General features: G+C 49.9%; 1 protein-coding gene across 3 annotated transcripts in view; it reads right to left on the reverse strand.

Moving 5' to 3' along the window:
* SRL (sarcalumenin) overlaps window positions 1–16,471 on the reverse strand; it is a 93,299-nt gene that overhangs the window by 16,443 nt on the left and 60,385 nt on the right. The window contains exons 3-4 of one of the 3 annotated variants that reach the window (XM_043523772.1): window positions 15,544–15,639; window positions 9,035–9,070 (exon numbers count right to left, since the gene is read on the reverse strand). In XM_043523772.1, the coding sequence (XP_043379707.1) occupies window positions 9,035–9,070; window positions 15,544–15,639 (132 nt within the window). Of the gene's footprint in view, window positions 1–6,428; window positions 6,557–9,034; window positions 9,071–15,543; window positions 15,640–16,471 lie in introns of those variants that run through there. The other 2 variants (XM_043523773.1, XM_043523774.1) reach the window with 2 other exon arrangements.

The raw sequence follows: 16,471 nt of genomic DNA on the forward strand, positions 1-16,471 counted from the left end.
AATCCAAAATTTTTTGGCCAAAACGGACCCAAAAAAACCCAAAACAAACCACACACACCAGTTTGGAAATGCTGCAGTGCTTCATGGGAGTTGCAGTATGGGCACCTCATGCTCCCATTCTCCTCTACAGGCTATGTTCCTTGGTCTGATTATTTCCTTCATGATGCACCACACTCTTTCTGCTTGGGGAGGGGAGGCAGAGCATCATGGGAGTACTCTGCTGTGGTGGATCATGGGAGATGTAGTCTGGGCATGGAGATTGGCCCATAAAGGAGAATGGGGACAGGAGGTAACTGAACTACAAATCCCATGAGCCACCACAGGAGCATTTCCAAATTGAAATATTTTGGTTTTCGAGTGTTTGGTTTTTCAATGAAAAATTTAAGTTTTCCATGGAAAGCAGACACTTCTCATAAAAGACTTCATAGAGTCAAAATAAATTTCCATCAAAAAGCAATTTGTGAGAAATTTTTGCACAGTGCTCGTTTATATTGTGAAGGGAAGCCATTTGTCTCATTTCTCACTTGTGAAATCTCAGCCAAATCCTCTGCTGGTATAACTCTACAGCCCCATTGACTTAAACTGAGCTTAGCCAATTTACACTAGTCACAGATCTGACCCCATATTTTTAAAACAATTACTTTGAACTCTCTACCAAGTCAATAATATAAGCAAGAAGCATTCACAGTAAGGTCTTTAACTGGTCACGAGTGTATTAGTCCCATTTATTTAAAAAAAAAAATCTTTTGAAAATAAGAGAAAATTGTTTCCAGGATAGATTATTGCTAAAATGTCTTCCTAGAAAGAGAGACATCTCCACCTTTAAAAATGATCAGCGCTGGAATTCCTGTATAGTAACTTTACAAGTTATTATAACATAATCTGAAGAGTGTTCTCTTCTAATGTGTTCTGGTTTTGTGGGGTTAAGAGTTTGCTTAGCCAATGGTATTGGTTCTTATTCATAGCAATAAATGATCACATATACTACATGCAAATAGAGTTGGTTGGAAAGTTTCAAACAAAACGTTTTCCCATTGGAAAATATGGTTGTGTAAATTTCCCAGGGGAAAATACGGATTTTGATGCATTTTCCATCAAGAATATAAAAATGAAAATGTTTCATTTCGAATGGGGTTGACATTGCTCTCTTCATCATCTGCCTGAGCCACCATGATGCCTCATGGGGGGTTGTGGAGAAACCAGAACTACAACTCCATTCTCTCCTGTGGGCCCTAAACTGCATTTGACAATCTCTCCTTGTGGCTGACCTGCCACAGTGCCTAATAGAAGATGTAGCCCAGCCAGTTTTGTTCCATAAAAAGTTTTGATATTTTGACTTTGGGATAAAAACAAATATTGAAACATTGGTATTTCCTGCAGGACAGTCATTCTGGTTTTTGATCAGCTCTGCATACAACTGCTTCATCTAGTTCTCTATTCACTTTCACTCTGGCTTTGTATTAATATTATTTCTAATTATTTAGTATTTGACTGAATCTACATATAGATACTCAATAGTTTTGAGGCCAGAATATTGATGAGGATGGCGAAAGAATCAGCAGCTTGACTCTCAGATCCCACTTGCAGAGCTGGCAATTGAGAAAAAAATCTGAACATTGAGTGCATTAGATCTGGACATTAAAGAGGGACAGTGAACAGGGAAGGGTAGAGAATCTCTTTTCTAACCATAACTGCTTTCTGAGCTTGAAGATAAGGCCTGAGTTTCCCGTAGTGACAAGTCTCATTAGGTGGAAGGTGAGAACAGGGTTGCCACCCAGTTTTCCAGGCTTGCTTCTGACTTTATGGGTCCTTCTTCTGGCCTGCAAAACTAGTTAACAAACAGCCTGAATGTCCAGGCATCATCACGACCCCACCTGACAAGGTCACCAAGTTGCTGTGCAACGAAGACTGACTTTTGTCCAGTAGGAGCCTTTCCCAAAGATGACAGCTCTAGCTGAAATAGCAGCACCTAAAGCCATCAGAGTAATTTCATCCTTCCTACATAAATTCTCCCTGGGGTTTCAATAGACCATAATTTACTTCTTCACTTCCTGTCCTAACTAATGAGGAGTACTTGTGGCACCTTAGAGACCAACAAATTTATTTGGGCATAAGCTTTCGTGAGCTAAAACCCACTTCATCGGATGCATGCTGTGGAAAATACAGTAGGAGATGTATATACACACACAGAAAATGAAAAAAAAATGGGTGTTGCCATACACACTATAATGAGAGTGATCAATTAAAGTGAGCTATTATCAGCAGGAGATATGCATCTGATGAAGTGGGTTTTAGCCCACGAAAGCTTAGACTAACAAATTTGTCTGAGTATAAGGTGCCACAAGGACTCCTCGTTCTTTTTGCTGATACAGACTAACACAGCTACCACTCTGAAACGTGTCCTAAACTAATGAGTAGTGTTACTGTGCATTAATACACTGACATGTTCTTCTCCAGAAGTGGCCATTTAATAACAGGACCCAAAGTGATCCATGTAGCTCTAGAGTTCATAAAGCACTTTGGAATTTTGTCAGTATGACAAGGGCCATATTTACCTCCAGTTACAGTCTCTGACCTGTGTCATGTGACAGTGGGGAGAGTTTGCATTTCCTTGCTCCCAGCTTCAGGGTCTCTGCAGACAGTCACTGCTCCCAGCTTTCAAGGGGAGCCCTGCTCATTGGGTCCAGAGTATGTTCTGCTACACCAGTCTCTCTCTGCTGTCTAGCTCTTCCCTCGCTCTGGGGAGCAGCAGGACTGGCACCTTGGGGCTGGTACGGAGCACCAAGGGCAGCAGGACCCTCACTGGTTCTTCATTAAGCAGGCTGTTTTGCTTCCCTTGGGTGTTTAAGGAGGCCCATCTCACTGATTGTGACTCCAGCCAGGAGGCCCCATGCACACAGTCCTTGCCTCTGTAGCCAGTGCAAGCTATGCATTCACCAGGTAATCTACCTGGCCCTGCAGGGCTACTGAGCACTATCCTGGGCTTCTCTAGCTTCGGGTGAGGGCCTGTCTCCTTAAAAGCCTCTTTACAAACTGCAGTCACCTTTGCCCCCAGTCTGAATCCGACTGTATTGCCAATGCTGAGATCAGTACCCCACAGTTGTGGCTAACACTGCTTGGCTCTCCCTTGAGCCCTGGGGCTATCACAGACCTGCCCCCCAACATCCTTCCTCCTTACATTTCCTGCATGGGCTACCAGACCCAGCAGACCTCAGCTGCCCTGTGTTCTCCTATGCTGCATCATGGCCATGAAAAAAACAAAAACGCATCATGGACCATGAAGTCCTATCTCCTCCCGTGAAATCAGGTCTTGTATAGGGTAAAAGCACACTATACAGATTTCACAGAGGGGACCAATGTTTCTCAAATTGGGGGTCCTGACCCAAAAGAGAGTTGCAGGGGGGCCACAAGGTTATTTTAGGGGTGTTGCAGTATTGCCACCCTTACTTCTGCGCTGCCTTCAGATCTGGGTGGCTGGAGAGTGGTGGCTGCTGACTGAGGTCCAGTTCTGCAGGCAGCAGCAGAGAAATAAGGAGGGCAATACCATCCCATCCTTACTTCTGCGCAGCTGCTGGCGGGGGCCTCTGACTTCAGAGCTGAGATCCCAGCCAGCAGCTGCCGCTCTCTGGCTGCCCAGCTCTGAAGGCAGCGCCATTGCCAGCAGCAGCACAGAAGTAAGGGTAGCAGAACCATAACCCCCCGCAATAACCTTGCGACCACCCCACAGCTCCCGTTTGGGTCAGGCCCCCTACATTTACAACACCATGAAATTTCAGATTTAAATAGCTTAAATAATTACATTTATTATTTTTAAAATCCTATGGCCATGAAATTGACCAAAGCGGACCGTGAATTTGGTAGGGCCCTACTCATCTGCCACATTTCTGCCCAGAGAACTCCAGGCTCCTAAGAGGGATTTTAATGGGGCGTCCCGGTTCTGCAGGGGATCTCCTTTACTGGTTCTTGCTCCAGCTTCCTTGCTGGGTGATTTCCATTTTCATAGGCTCACTGTGCTGCTTGCCCCTTGTGTTCCAGGGATAAAGTGATCACACAGCAGTACCTTACTCTGGGTGTAGCCCATGTGTAGGGTAAGGCACTACGCAGCATGAATAAGGATGGTGGAGTGTGGCCCTTTGGCAACAGCATGCCCATGCCCATTACATCCCTGTTTGCATTGAAACACTCCTCAGACACCACAGTTATCTGCTTCCTCCGCAAAGGCAAATGATTTATAAAGGTTTTCAGCTTTGCTTCCTACTGCAGGACTGTGCTGACCTGTGCTTCGCGGCTGGCTGTATGATGGTTCATTGCTGTTCAGCATCCGGGGAGGAGGTCCTTCCACTCGCCACCCCCACACCTCAGCAAGCTGAAAGGCTGCACTCTGGCACTTTCTTTGCCTCTTATTTCTGTGGCCTCAGAATGCGTCCACACCAATGTGTCCAGGCCATGTGACAGTGGCGGCACCTCACAGAGAGGGTCACTTTCTTCTAGCCCCACTCCAGAGACTTTTCTCCAGGCAGGGAAGCCGGGCTAGTCCTACAGTCCCTCCATCCCCAGAGCAGAGGTCTGGCTAGGACCTTCTTCTGGTCCCTCCGGCTTGGCTTCTTGCTACAGATTTAAAGCAGCAGCACGCTCCCTCCTCACCCCATGCAGGGATGCTGGAGTGACACTACCAGCGGGATGGGTCAGAACTGTCTGTTCTCAACCCTGGGAAATCAGGAGTCTTCCTCCTACTTCATGTCTTCTCTTGGTCCAGAGATTTATGTGGTATGAAAACGTGCTCTCATATGCAAGCTTGCTTGCCCTACGCTGGCCTAGTCCCACTAGTCCATATCAGACGCCATCACTGTCATCTACACATCAAGGCAGCTCCGTCACTGGCTGCTTGTGCAGGGAGCAGTAGTAGGTGGGCATCTTGGTTTGGGTGTGCAGACTATGGCAATTTAAGACCTCCTCCCCAAGCCTCATCCTGATGGATACCTAGGTCCTTCCAGGCAGTCCATCCTGCTGTGGGGCTGGCTCAACCCGGCAACCCATCGGGTCTCATCTCTGCTCACTTTGAAAACGGTTGCCCAGGTGTTTTCCATCCTGAGTACTGCTGGCTGTGTGCATATTGCCTTCCTCTCTCCTTTCCCCAGGGTGGGTGTATGACCCCTCCCCCATTTGCTTTTAGCAGTTTTGAATGTGAAGTGGTCAGTTGTTTTATTCTAATTTGATTATATAGGGCGCTTGTTGGTCTCAAAGGACTTAACAAAGGAGGTCAGTATAAGCTCATTTCACAGATGGGGAAACTGAGGTACAGAGAGGGGAAGTAACTTGCCCAAGGTCATCCAGCAGGCCAACAGCAGATCTGGGAATAGACCCCAGGTTTCCTGAGTGCTAGTTCAGTGCCCTAGCCACTAGGCCACACTGCCTCCTGAAGTATGTTTGTTTGCATTGTGGGACTTATACATACACCCATCAAAAGGGGCAGCAAGCTGAAAAATATCTTACGCTGTCATGCTGTGGAGCACACTTAGGCTGTAGTTTGGAAACAAGGTCTCAGCCTGCAACTGGGCTGTTGCCGTGTGGCAGGATTCTAAGGGTATATTAATGGGCATGCTCACCCAGAGAGGTGCCCTTGTTGCAGTGGGTTAACATGGGTGGTGCCATTTTGCTTCTAAAGTCAAAGCTCTCCTTAGAGGTTGCTTATTTCTGGAGCTCGCTCTAGCCGTTGGGTAGAGAGGTTTGTGGTTAGGCCTGTGGTGTATATGGTACATGCCAGGCCTGCCCCACAGCCGGTCTCTGTTTACAGTAGAGGAGCCGCTTGATCTCCATTCATTTGGGAGAAGAATTTCTTCATTCAGTGTTTGAATTCAAGAAGTGCCTGTCTCCCAGACACATATTACAACCCAAGGAGTGGGGGTAACAGCACAGCTAACACAGACTGACTGTAATGGGGTGCACTCACCTCATGCAAGTGACCCCTGTCTCAGTGCATATGCCTGTTCTCTCTCTGTTCATGGTGGGTCCTGGTGACTCAGTCAGTATGTGAATTAAAAACAAAGCAAACGCTTTAGGGTACAAATCCAACAGAGGCCTCTCTCAGGGCCCTCTGTATCATCTCTTGCAAGCTGTCCCTGCTCTGGTATAGAGTGATGCCCCAGGGCTCCCTCCCTGGGGGCAATGTCTTTGCCCTCTCAGGGTCCTTCTGGCCACAGCTCACCAGCTGGGCCACTACAGGTAAGTTCCCCTTCTGGGGTGCCTCAAAGTCCAAGCCACTTTCCCAGTGGCTGGTGGGGGGACCCAGACCCACACCCTCTACTCAAGCTCTCAGCCCAGGGACCCTATAGATAGCAGCCAGGCCACATCCCTTTATCTAAGCTGCATTGCTGCTCTAATTCCCTGGGCCACTTCCCCATGTGCTCCAGCACATTCTTCACCCTCACCTCAGAGTTTTGTCCTTGTGAAGTCCCAGCAGCCAGCCCGGAGCTCCTTCTTGCTCTCCCAGGCTTCTGGCAGCACTGCCCTGTCCGAGGTCCTGCAGCTCCCTCAGTCAGCCAGGCACACCATCCACTCTCCTCCAGACCTAGCAAGGAACTGATCTCACTCTGTCTAGCCCTGCAGCATTTCTTATACTAGCCTGCTGGGCCCCAATTGGCTGCTTCCCATGCAGCCACTCTAGGCAGCTTGGAGGACCTCTTTATTGCCCTTTTCTGGGGTGGGGTGGAGTGGGGTGGGGTGTGGCATGGCTGCAAGGCCTCCAGAAGGGGGCCTCCGGACTTGTCCAGCCTGTCACACTGACACTGTCATCTCTCGCAGGGGGGCCTTGCTCCCTAGGAACCACAGAATGAACTAATCTCCCACTTGGGCAATCCTGAAGGTTCGCTGCTGTGGGCAATACTGAGCTTTAAGTCTATAGTGCTTTACCACTGTCAACCCTACAACACACCAGCCATGGACAACAGGTAAATACATATCCTGAGAATTATGCAATCGTCTCCATACTGCAGGTGCGCCAAACTCATTTAACCGTTAGAGTTCTGGCCTGTTCATTCACCACCTAAATTATATAACCTTAGGCTGTTATATAATTACATACATTGCATATCTATAGCTATATGCACTGTATATGCATACATACACACATTTGTGTTATATATACATAATTTATACATATGTTTATAGATCTAGATCTGTAAACATACACATTTATACACATGTGTATGTATATATCTATATCTATATCTATATGGGCTGTATTTATAGATAGATACATGTAGCTATAGGTAACTCTATCTGCATATGTATACAGATATCTCCAAAGTCTCAGGAGGGTTAAATAAAATTCAATAGGAAAGCCAAAGTGTGTCTGGCAGGCATGCTAGTGTAAGGGGGGGTTGAGGTGCTCAGCGCTCTGGTGCTATGATGTCATTGCGCAGTCAGGAACCAGCGACTCTGGAAGGACGGCTGCTCTTCCAGCAGCAGGCCCTGTGCTTTGAGTGTGTTGCGAGGGATGGGTTTAAAGGAACGGCGGCAATTTCTTAGCATTCTGCTGGCTGATCATGTGGCTGTGTCCTTGCCAATGGCACCAACCCAGCCACCACTGCTGCTACCTGTATGGCTCTCTCAGCCGTACCTATATGGCTGACCGGCTGGGAGAGACTCAGGAACCTCCAAGCACCAGGATTTCCTGCCAACCCAACTGGGAGTGGGCGGTACTGGGTAGCCACCTCCTTACCTTTCCCTGGGGCACCATCCTAGAGGGGCCCTATTTCAATTTAACTCCCATCACCCAAATATGGTCCTCATGGGAGTGACACACATACCCTGGCAACACCATTCTAAGCAGACTACATTAGGGCTAGAGCCAGTTCTGCCTCCTGAAGGGGCCAAGAGCACGCTGTGTTCCTGGGAGGGTGCTGCTGGGCACTGGAGGGGACAATACCCACCCGTCCCCATCAAAGAGGGTGGAATTGTAGCTACCGTCACGTGCACTGCTGCACCATCAGATTTCATCCAAGCGGGCAGGCTTCCAATGTTCACTCTGCAGGCCTGTGCAGTGTGGGGGACTGCAGACATCTGACACTGACCGGGACCAGTTCTCTTGTCACACAGGCTATGCCTTTGCTGCAAAGTGGTGCTGTGATTGTAGTGCGGGTAGGCTAGTTCTATCTAGCACGGGTACCAACAGCAGTGACGACGTGGTGGCCCAGGCTAGTCCTTGGGCTAGTGCCTGAGTGCAAACCAACTGGGGACCTTGGGTATGGAGTGGTAGTTGTTACCGATCCTAGCTAGATTGAACCCAGCACAGAAATGCCTACCCATGCTGCAACCTCGCCTTCACTTGCAGTGACGATGTACCCGTAGACTAGTGTCCATTTTAAGATGTTTATCTAAGGATGCCATGAATGTGTGGCCTGCTGGACAAAGCCAGCCACTGCAAAATAATAAAGACACCTATGTATATAACTAGTACTGGCTAGTGCACGGGGGGCCCTGGGCATATGGCTGTAGCTAGTGCACATGGGCACTGGGCGTATGGCTGTGGTTAGTGCACGGGGGACACTGGGCGTGTGGCTCTGGCTAGTGCACTGGGGGCATTGGGTTTAAGGCTTTGGCTAGTGCACAGGAGGCACTGGGCGTATGGCTCTGACTAGTGCCCAGGGCACTGAGTGTATGGCTGTGGCTAGTGCATGGGGGGGCACTGGGCGTATGGCTCTGGCTAGTGCCCAGGGGCCCTGAGTGTATGGGTCTGGCTAGTGCACAGGGGCACTGGACGTGTGGCTCTGACTAGTGTACGGGGGCACTGGACGTGTGGCTCTGACTAGTGCCCGGGGCACTGGTTGTATGGCTGTGGCTAGTGCATGCGGGGACTGGGCATGTGGCTCTGGCTAGTGCCCAGGGGGCACTGGTCAAATGGTTCTGGCTAGTGGCTATCTGGAAAGATGAAGAAGGCTGGGATTTTCAGTGCCTTTGACCAATGACAGTTGAGAGGCAGTGAAGAGGTTACCTGGCTGCTAGTAGCATGCAGGCTGCAGGCAGCAATACCAACCTGTGGCTGAGGAGCCCAGGGTACGTCCGTGGTAAGCTGTTAGCAGGGAGAGGCCAGGGGGAGAGAGAAAAGGCAACATGAGTAGAAGGAAGGAAAGGAGGTGATTGGTCTGGTAGGACCCACAGAGAGAGCGAGAGAGCTGATGGTCGGTTCAGCCTTCTCCTAGGCAGAGAGCAGAACCAATGAGCAATGCAAACACTCCAGGAAGAATGACATAATGAATGACCTGCAGGAACGGAGGGCGCATGCACTAAGAGAGTTATAATTACTGGGATTAGAATAAAAAACCCATTCGTTGGTCTCCGAGATTGTGGACCTGGATTGGACGCGAGGTCTTGACCAGTCTTTTGGGAGTGGCCCAAGGACAGGTTTCCTCCTTCACTGACATCCTTCTGAGATACCCTCTGTGCCCCCAGGATACTGGAATTCGGCTCCAGCAGCAGGTCCAGTGAGGGCCAGCTGGGAGCCCCATTGAATAGTAACAACTTCACACTAAGGAATTGCTTGCTCCTACAGAGCAAATGAGTCGGCTGAATTGCCTGTAACAAGCCGCAATTAGGGTCTGTTCAGCTGAACTGCAGGAACAGTCACAAACGCAACGTCCCACACCCTTTCCATCGGGCTATGGTTACCTGTTTCCCCTCCTATGATGCCAGATTGTGGAAGATACTTTGGTTAGCAGCAAGGCAGTCCCTGGTGCAGGCATGTTAGTCTGCATGTACACATACATGGTTTAGGGTTGCCAGCATGTACCGCAATTTGGTGTGACATCTCTTCAGGCCCCTGTCGTTGGACCAGGACATTCCCCAACCAGGCAGAAGTTCTTCTGAGGATGGAACCAGGAGAACAATCCCAGCATGCTAGAGAGAAAACTGGCACCCCTAACTTAGAGAGAGTGCATACGTATACCATGGACATAGACACACTCACATGCATGGAGACATCCATTGCTCTGCAGCCTGCACGCCTCTATACGGGATGTGTAAACACAGTGTCTTAGTGTACACACCAGAGAGGTGTCCAGCATGGAAAGAGAAGGCACAGCTCAGACTGACACATGAGCACACTTTAAAGAGAGGGTTTCTATCTGCAAACACATTCCAGAGAAGTTGAACACAGCCCGGATAAGGAGCCTCCAGACTTTTTAGAAAGAGACTCCAGGCCTGGCCAGTTGTAAATAAAATCTGCTATGTTGCTGATGATCAGCCAGGAGTTGCTGAGTGATCTAGGATCCTGGTGAGCTACAGCAGAGAGCGCTAATAATCCTACAATACCCAAATTACCCGAGCACTGGTGCTAGGCACAGCAATGCTGCTCAGCTCTGCTACCACTGTAGATGGGCGCAAGCTGCAGCCATGTAACTGAGGGCAGAACTGGTCCCATGGATACAAAACCCTCGGAGGGCTGCTGTATAATGGAGAGGGAAAGAAGCGGATAGCTAGGAACAGAAAGAGAACTTACCATGGCATATTGGTTTGACCCTTGGAACATAACCCCTGTTTCTTGACACTCCTGTTCCACATTTTCCCTAACCTGTATGATCCATCATGAGTCCTGTCAGCCTGGGGCCCAGCCTGGGCCTGCTATTGAGCTAACGGCCACCAGGGGGGTCAGAGACAACTCCACATATCCTCCCCACCCCCTTCCAGAGAAGAGCCGTGATGGCATTCAGGACACACCTGGGACACATTCAGACCTTCCCTGCTCAGGGATGTCACCGTCAGCTTATTAATGTGGCAGAAGGAAATGGAACCAGTCAATGCAGCCTGTACTGTCCACAGCCGCAGCAGCAGCAGCTTGCCATGCAGAGAAACTCTGGCAGTGAAGCCAAAGGAAGTGGGAGGCAGGTGTGACCACTCACTCAACACTGCAGTGTGCTCACCTGGGCTGCTGAGTCACGGGGGCTCCCTGACACATGGTGCAAACTCCTTGCTGGGCTACACAGTCATCACCACCCCTCTAACTACAGATTGCTCTATTTACTCTCAGTGGGCATGCAGGGGAGATGCCTTTGCTTCAGGTATTCCAGGCAAACGTCCCCCATTCTGCCCAGTCCAGGAGCGTGGAGGTGCCTGGCAGAAGGAGCATTTGGCATCAGGGATATTGGTTTAAGTGCTGGCATTGCTGAGTCAGATGTGGGAGAGGGCCAGTGGTCTGAGAAGTGGTGGCAGGTGACAGCACTGGACCCCCAGGAGTGACTGCAAAGCAGCTACAGAATTGGCCCTTTACCATGTGCCGTAGAAAAGGCAATGGTGGAGACGCTGGTTTCCAAATGGAACGGGGTGTGGCCACGGACACGTGACTCGGGAGACAGTGGTGCCAAACGGAACACCGAGATGCTGCATCTTCAGTTCCAAGCCCTCCTGAAAATGGGAAGTGTGTGCACAAGGCACCAGCTATCTGTTACGGCCCAGGCTAGCCATGGAAGAGCGCCTGAAAGTGTGGCACCGAGAACCAAGAGTGAGGTGGATAAACTGTGATCTTGACAGAGCGTGTCTGCACTGCCTGGATATCTAAACAGCATGGGCTACACTCCCAGAGCCCTGACCCAGCATGCACTGGGGTCGGTGTAAACCCTGGGGCGGTGTCTCTGGTCATTTCAGCTGTTCTATAGTCCAGGCTAGGAACTTGGAGGGACTGTCCCCAGGACATTACATCATCCACAAAGAAGTCCCTGAAGGGATGCCCTGATGCCAAGGTGAGCATTCAGGTTGGTTCCTGGGAAGCCATGTGGCGCCTGTCCCCACTCTCCATGTCAGTGCCTGCGGGTGCCATTGCTCCATCACGCTAGGACTATCACACACTGGCTAATAACCTCCGTAGGGGTCACTGCCATGGTGTTGGCATGGCTGGGGGGCAAAGGCCTCTGCAGAGACTGGTGAAAGGTGCAGGGTGAGCATTTCACTGTTCTCCTTGGCAATATCAATTCCATGGGTTCACGCACATGAGACCAGAACGCTATCCAGTGGCATAGTCTGGACAGCAACCCCACAGGATGGAAAATGGTAATGCTCCCGGGGCCAGCCCCCGATCCACTCCAGCCAGGTCAGGCCCTGGCACAGATAATGCGCATTGTGGTCAGCCAGGTGGCGGGCTCAGCACTCCCCTTGCAAGAGAGAGGAGAAGAGGCAGGGCTGGATTTCTGTGCCCACGCTTGCCGAACCCCACGCACGATGGGTCTGCCTGGGGAGGGATTAGCTGTGTGTTTGGGAGGCGGGGGAGGGCGAAATCCCTGTTTGGCGAGTCTGAGGCCTAGTCTATGCCTAAAATGCAGGTTGATCTAGCTACGTGACTCAGGGCTGTGAATAATTCCATACCCTGTGTGACCCTTCCCCCCGCGCCACTGTAGATGCAGCTAGGTTGACGGAAGAATGCTTCTGTCGATGTAACTACTGCGTCTCAAGGGGGTGTAAAAATCCCCTCCGTTGCTGCACCCTGTGTCTACACTACAGTGCCCAGCGACTTAGCTGTGTAGACATTCCCTGAACAACACCCACCTTTGCTGTTCTGTGGCTCTTTTGGAATTTGTGTTAAATTCTCTGGCTTGGAAGTGAAAGCTGGATAGTGTCAATAACAAAGAGACTTGTCTATGCATAATCAAGCATGTTCCTCTAGCTGGAATTCTAACTGGAATTCCATTTCCCGCTCCCCTGGACCCCAGCTCCAGGCGATCCCAAAGTGAGGATCACATCGCTGTCACAAGCATCCTGCAGTGCTGTGTGCCTTTCTACACCTTGGAGGAGATGGTATGATGGGATAACATGATTGTGGCAATTAACTGACCTTTAAATATTCATGGTAAATAGGCCCAATGGTCTGTGATGGGATGTTAGATGAGGTGGGATCTGAGTTACTACAGAAAATTCTTTCCTGGATGTCTGGCTGGTGAATCTTGCCCATATGCTCAGGGTTTAGCTGATCGCCATATTTGGGGTCAGGAAGGAATTTTCCTTCAGGGCAGATTGGCAGAGGCCCTGGAGGTTTTTCACCTTCCTCTGTAGCATGGGGCACGGGTCACTTGCTGGAGGATTCTCTGCTCCTTGAAGTCTTTAAACCACGATTTGAGGACTTCAATAGCTCAGACATAGGTGAGAGGTTTTTCACAGGAGTGGGTGGGTGAGATTCTGGGGCCTGCGTTGTGCAGGAGGTCAGACTAGATGATCATAATGGTCCCTTCTGACCTTAATATCTCTGAATCTAAGGACTGGCATGCACAAGATCGCAGCACTCACAAGCACGCACACAGAAGCGAGGTGAAAAATCAGAGAACAAAGGCTGGGAATTATTAAACTTCAAGCGATCTCAGAGCAAACCGTCTGCAGTGCCCAAATATTAATCAGAGCTGAGCACAAGCACCGGCTTATGCAGCACTTGCAAAAGGAAGCAGCTTTGGAGGAGCTGAAATGGAGCCACCATGCTTCAGGGGTAGGAGTGGAGGAGGAATGGGGCATGGATGCAGGGAGTTCGTAGCATGTGATGGGTGTGTCTTTCTGCTACAGCCCACGGAGCACTGAGTATGCACTAAAGTGTTTTGTTGTTCATCTGTTTTGCACTGGCGGTTTTGAAATATCGAAGATCCAACTGAGACTACCTCAGAGAGCATAAAACGGAGATGCTGCCGGGGGGGGGAGGGGCGGTGTGTGTGTGTGTGTGTGCGTGGTTAAATATGGGGAGCTGAATGCTTGCCATAGTCCCCTACAAGCCAGCCAGCCACCCAAACAAATAGGATGGGAGTCAGAACCTATGTGAGCCATGGACGATCCTGACCAGGAGACATGGCCCCGTTTGGAGGCAGGAGCTCCGGAAGGACCTGCTGGATGACGACCCTTTTCATCGCTTCGCAAAATAGAGTTATACAAAAATAATGTTGCAGATACGAGGTGTTGAGCTTGGTGTAGAGTCCTACCAGGCCAGTAAAGCTGTAGCTTCTGAGAGAACCGGCATGTCTGATTGGATCTTTAAAGGCAAAATATGGATCATGGGCTAGTTAAATTGCTGGGCTATAGTAGCTCAACTGAGAACAGCTGCAATGGCAGATGTGTGTGGGATACAGAGTAATGCTGACCCAGGTGAGGGGAGGGTAGCACCAGGAGGAGGGGCAGATGTACCATAGTAATGTGGGGACCTGCAGTGTGGTGAATGGAATTTGCATCTTGAGTGGGATTGAGGGTGTGCATGAGTGGAACTGTGGGGAGCAGAGATGGGAAGGCAGGGAGGGCGTAAGCCACAGATTAGCCCCTTGCAATAAGGATAAACTCCAGGACTCTGCTATGGAGTAACCCCCCCCCCATTCCCAGAGGCTAATTATCTTTTCTGTAGCATGAGTAAAAAGCCCAGAGGGCAGGTGTAGCATGAGCAGCAGCAGGGCAAGCATCACCGGCCCACCCCGACTGATGTGCCTCACCCCAATCTGGTATGGCCAGCTCTAGAGCAGAGAGGAGCATTTCGTCTCCGCAGTTTCATCCAGGCCCCAGTTCAGCAAGGTACACGTGTCTAACTTTGAGCACCTGAGTTTTCCTGTTGAACTGGGACCTCAGACCTTGGCTGCTCTGCCGAGGCTGCCAACAGGATTTTGTGATGTTGATACTAATGCATTAGAAACGGGGCCATGCGGCTGCCGTGTCACGCAGATTGCAAGGGCCTCATGTAGTCTGCAAGCTCCTTGGAGCAGTGGCCATTCTTACCTCCTTTGGAGTGGAACAAGTGCATCATTAGGGCTTAGCAATTACTAGCGGGCCCTGGCACAACCATCGAGGGACCGACCTTTGATCACGACTGGCCTAGGCTGAATTCCCATTGCTAATGACTTGGAGCTGAAAAGCTCCATGTTCCGTCACACCCCCGAGTCATCCACTCCCTGGAAAGAGAAGTTAGGCCAAAATCTTGCACCCAGAAGAAGACCTCAGGAGAAGCAGTTCACCCATCCATGTCTGGTACTTAACAGGATGGAGTGTTACAGAACTATTACTCCTTAGAGGCTTCAGACACCCATGAGGGAGCTCAGTAGGTTCCTAAGCCTCCTTGTGAGCGAGCTGTCTTGTGCCTTCTTGAGGGCTGGTTCTCTGGCCTCATGCAGTCATTCACACCCGTGCGGCCTGGGCAGAAAGCACCTCCGTCGGGGTGAGTGGAGGGTTCTAATCTGGCAGCGTTTCACATGCACATCGCACAGGTGCCCCTGACTGCACACGGTGCCAGCAGTGGAGAGCCAGGCCCTTGAGGCTCCTCAGCTCGGTGCACTGACGCGCTCCGCCAGGGAAAAGGAGAAGTTTTTCCTTCTGATTGAGGTGACGTTATGCAAGGACCTAAAAAGCCAACGTGCATACACAGAATTCCCACACACTGAAACCCATTGGGATCCAGGTAACAACACTCTCTGGATCTCTTTGTCTGCTGCAAAGGAAGACTTAACATTTGAGGTCTTCCACGGATCCAGTGTCTGTACTCTGAACCTACGCAGAGCAGGACACTCTGACTGTGCCCGATGCATCCCTACTGCCCCCCAGCTTTACCTGTGATCTCATGCTGCCTGAGCTCGTTGTATCTGTAGGACTGCTCCAGGGGTTTGATGGAGGAGTGGTAGATCTTCCTCAACCGCTGCAGTGTTGCTACAGATTCAAGGGGTGATAAAATAGGAACAAATCAAACTCAAAGCTATTCCCAGATGCCTCTGGTGTCCTGACCATCTTCTTTACCTCCCTGGCTCTCTTTCATGTACGCAAACAGAGGCAGTGCAGATAAACAAGCAAACAAATCTCCATTTGGCTGTTGGAATAGGAGGCCTCTCGTTGTGGGTAGAGATTTCTGGTCGGGACAGGTATTAAGAATGGGCATGAAATCTCATGATAGCAACGGACTTGAGTCAATGACCGGGGAGGTGCCCTACAATCCTATGTTCCCATCTTTAGAAAATAAAGTACCACAGAATAAAACCCTTTGAGATGCTCTGGATTAAGCGCTGTAGTTAGAGAAGGGAGGCAGATTCCAGGCCTGTCCCAGGAGCTGTTCCTGTGACATTAACCTCTGTTCACTGGGATGTAGCTGCTGCCTGGCTGTAGCCGTTGTTCAGTTTTGATTTGTTTCTGTGGAATCGCCCATAAAAGACACAGAGGAAGCAATCCTGTGGTTCTGGCACGAACTCCACTCCCACCTCACAGATCTCCTCTGCCAAGGCCCTCTCAAGCCTTAGAACTTTCGCTAATTTTCCATTCGTGATGGGAGAAATTCATTGGGTTTAAAGGGTTGGTTCAAATAAGTACCCAAAAGTTCAGGGGTGAAATCCTGGCCCCATTAATCTCTTTGGAAAAAGTCTCATTGGCACATTATGGCCAGGATTTCACTCCAGATGCTTTCCCCAACCTTTTCCAAACCTGCACATGTATCAGTACATTGGGTAAGAAAACCCATGATTCATTACTATTTAATATTTGATACACAAAT

The sequence above is a fragment of the Chelonia mydas genome, chromosome 10, assembly GCF_015237465.2.
Source record: "Chelonia mydas isolate rCheMyd1 chromosome 10, rCheMyd1.pri.v2, whole genome shotgun sequence".
NCBI lineage: Eukaryota > Metazoa > Chordata > Testudines > Cheloniidae > Chelonia > Chelonia mydas.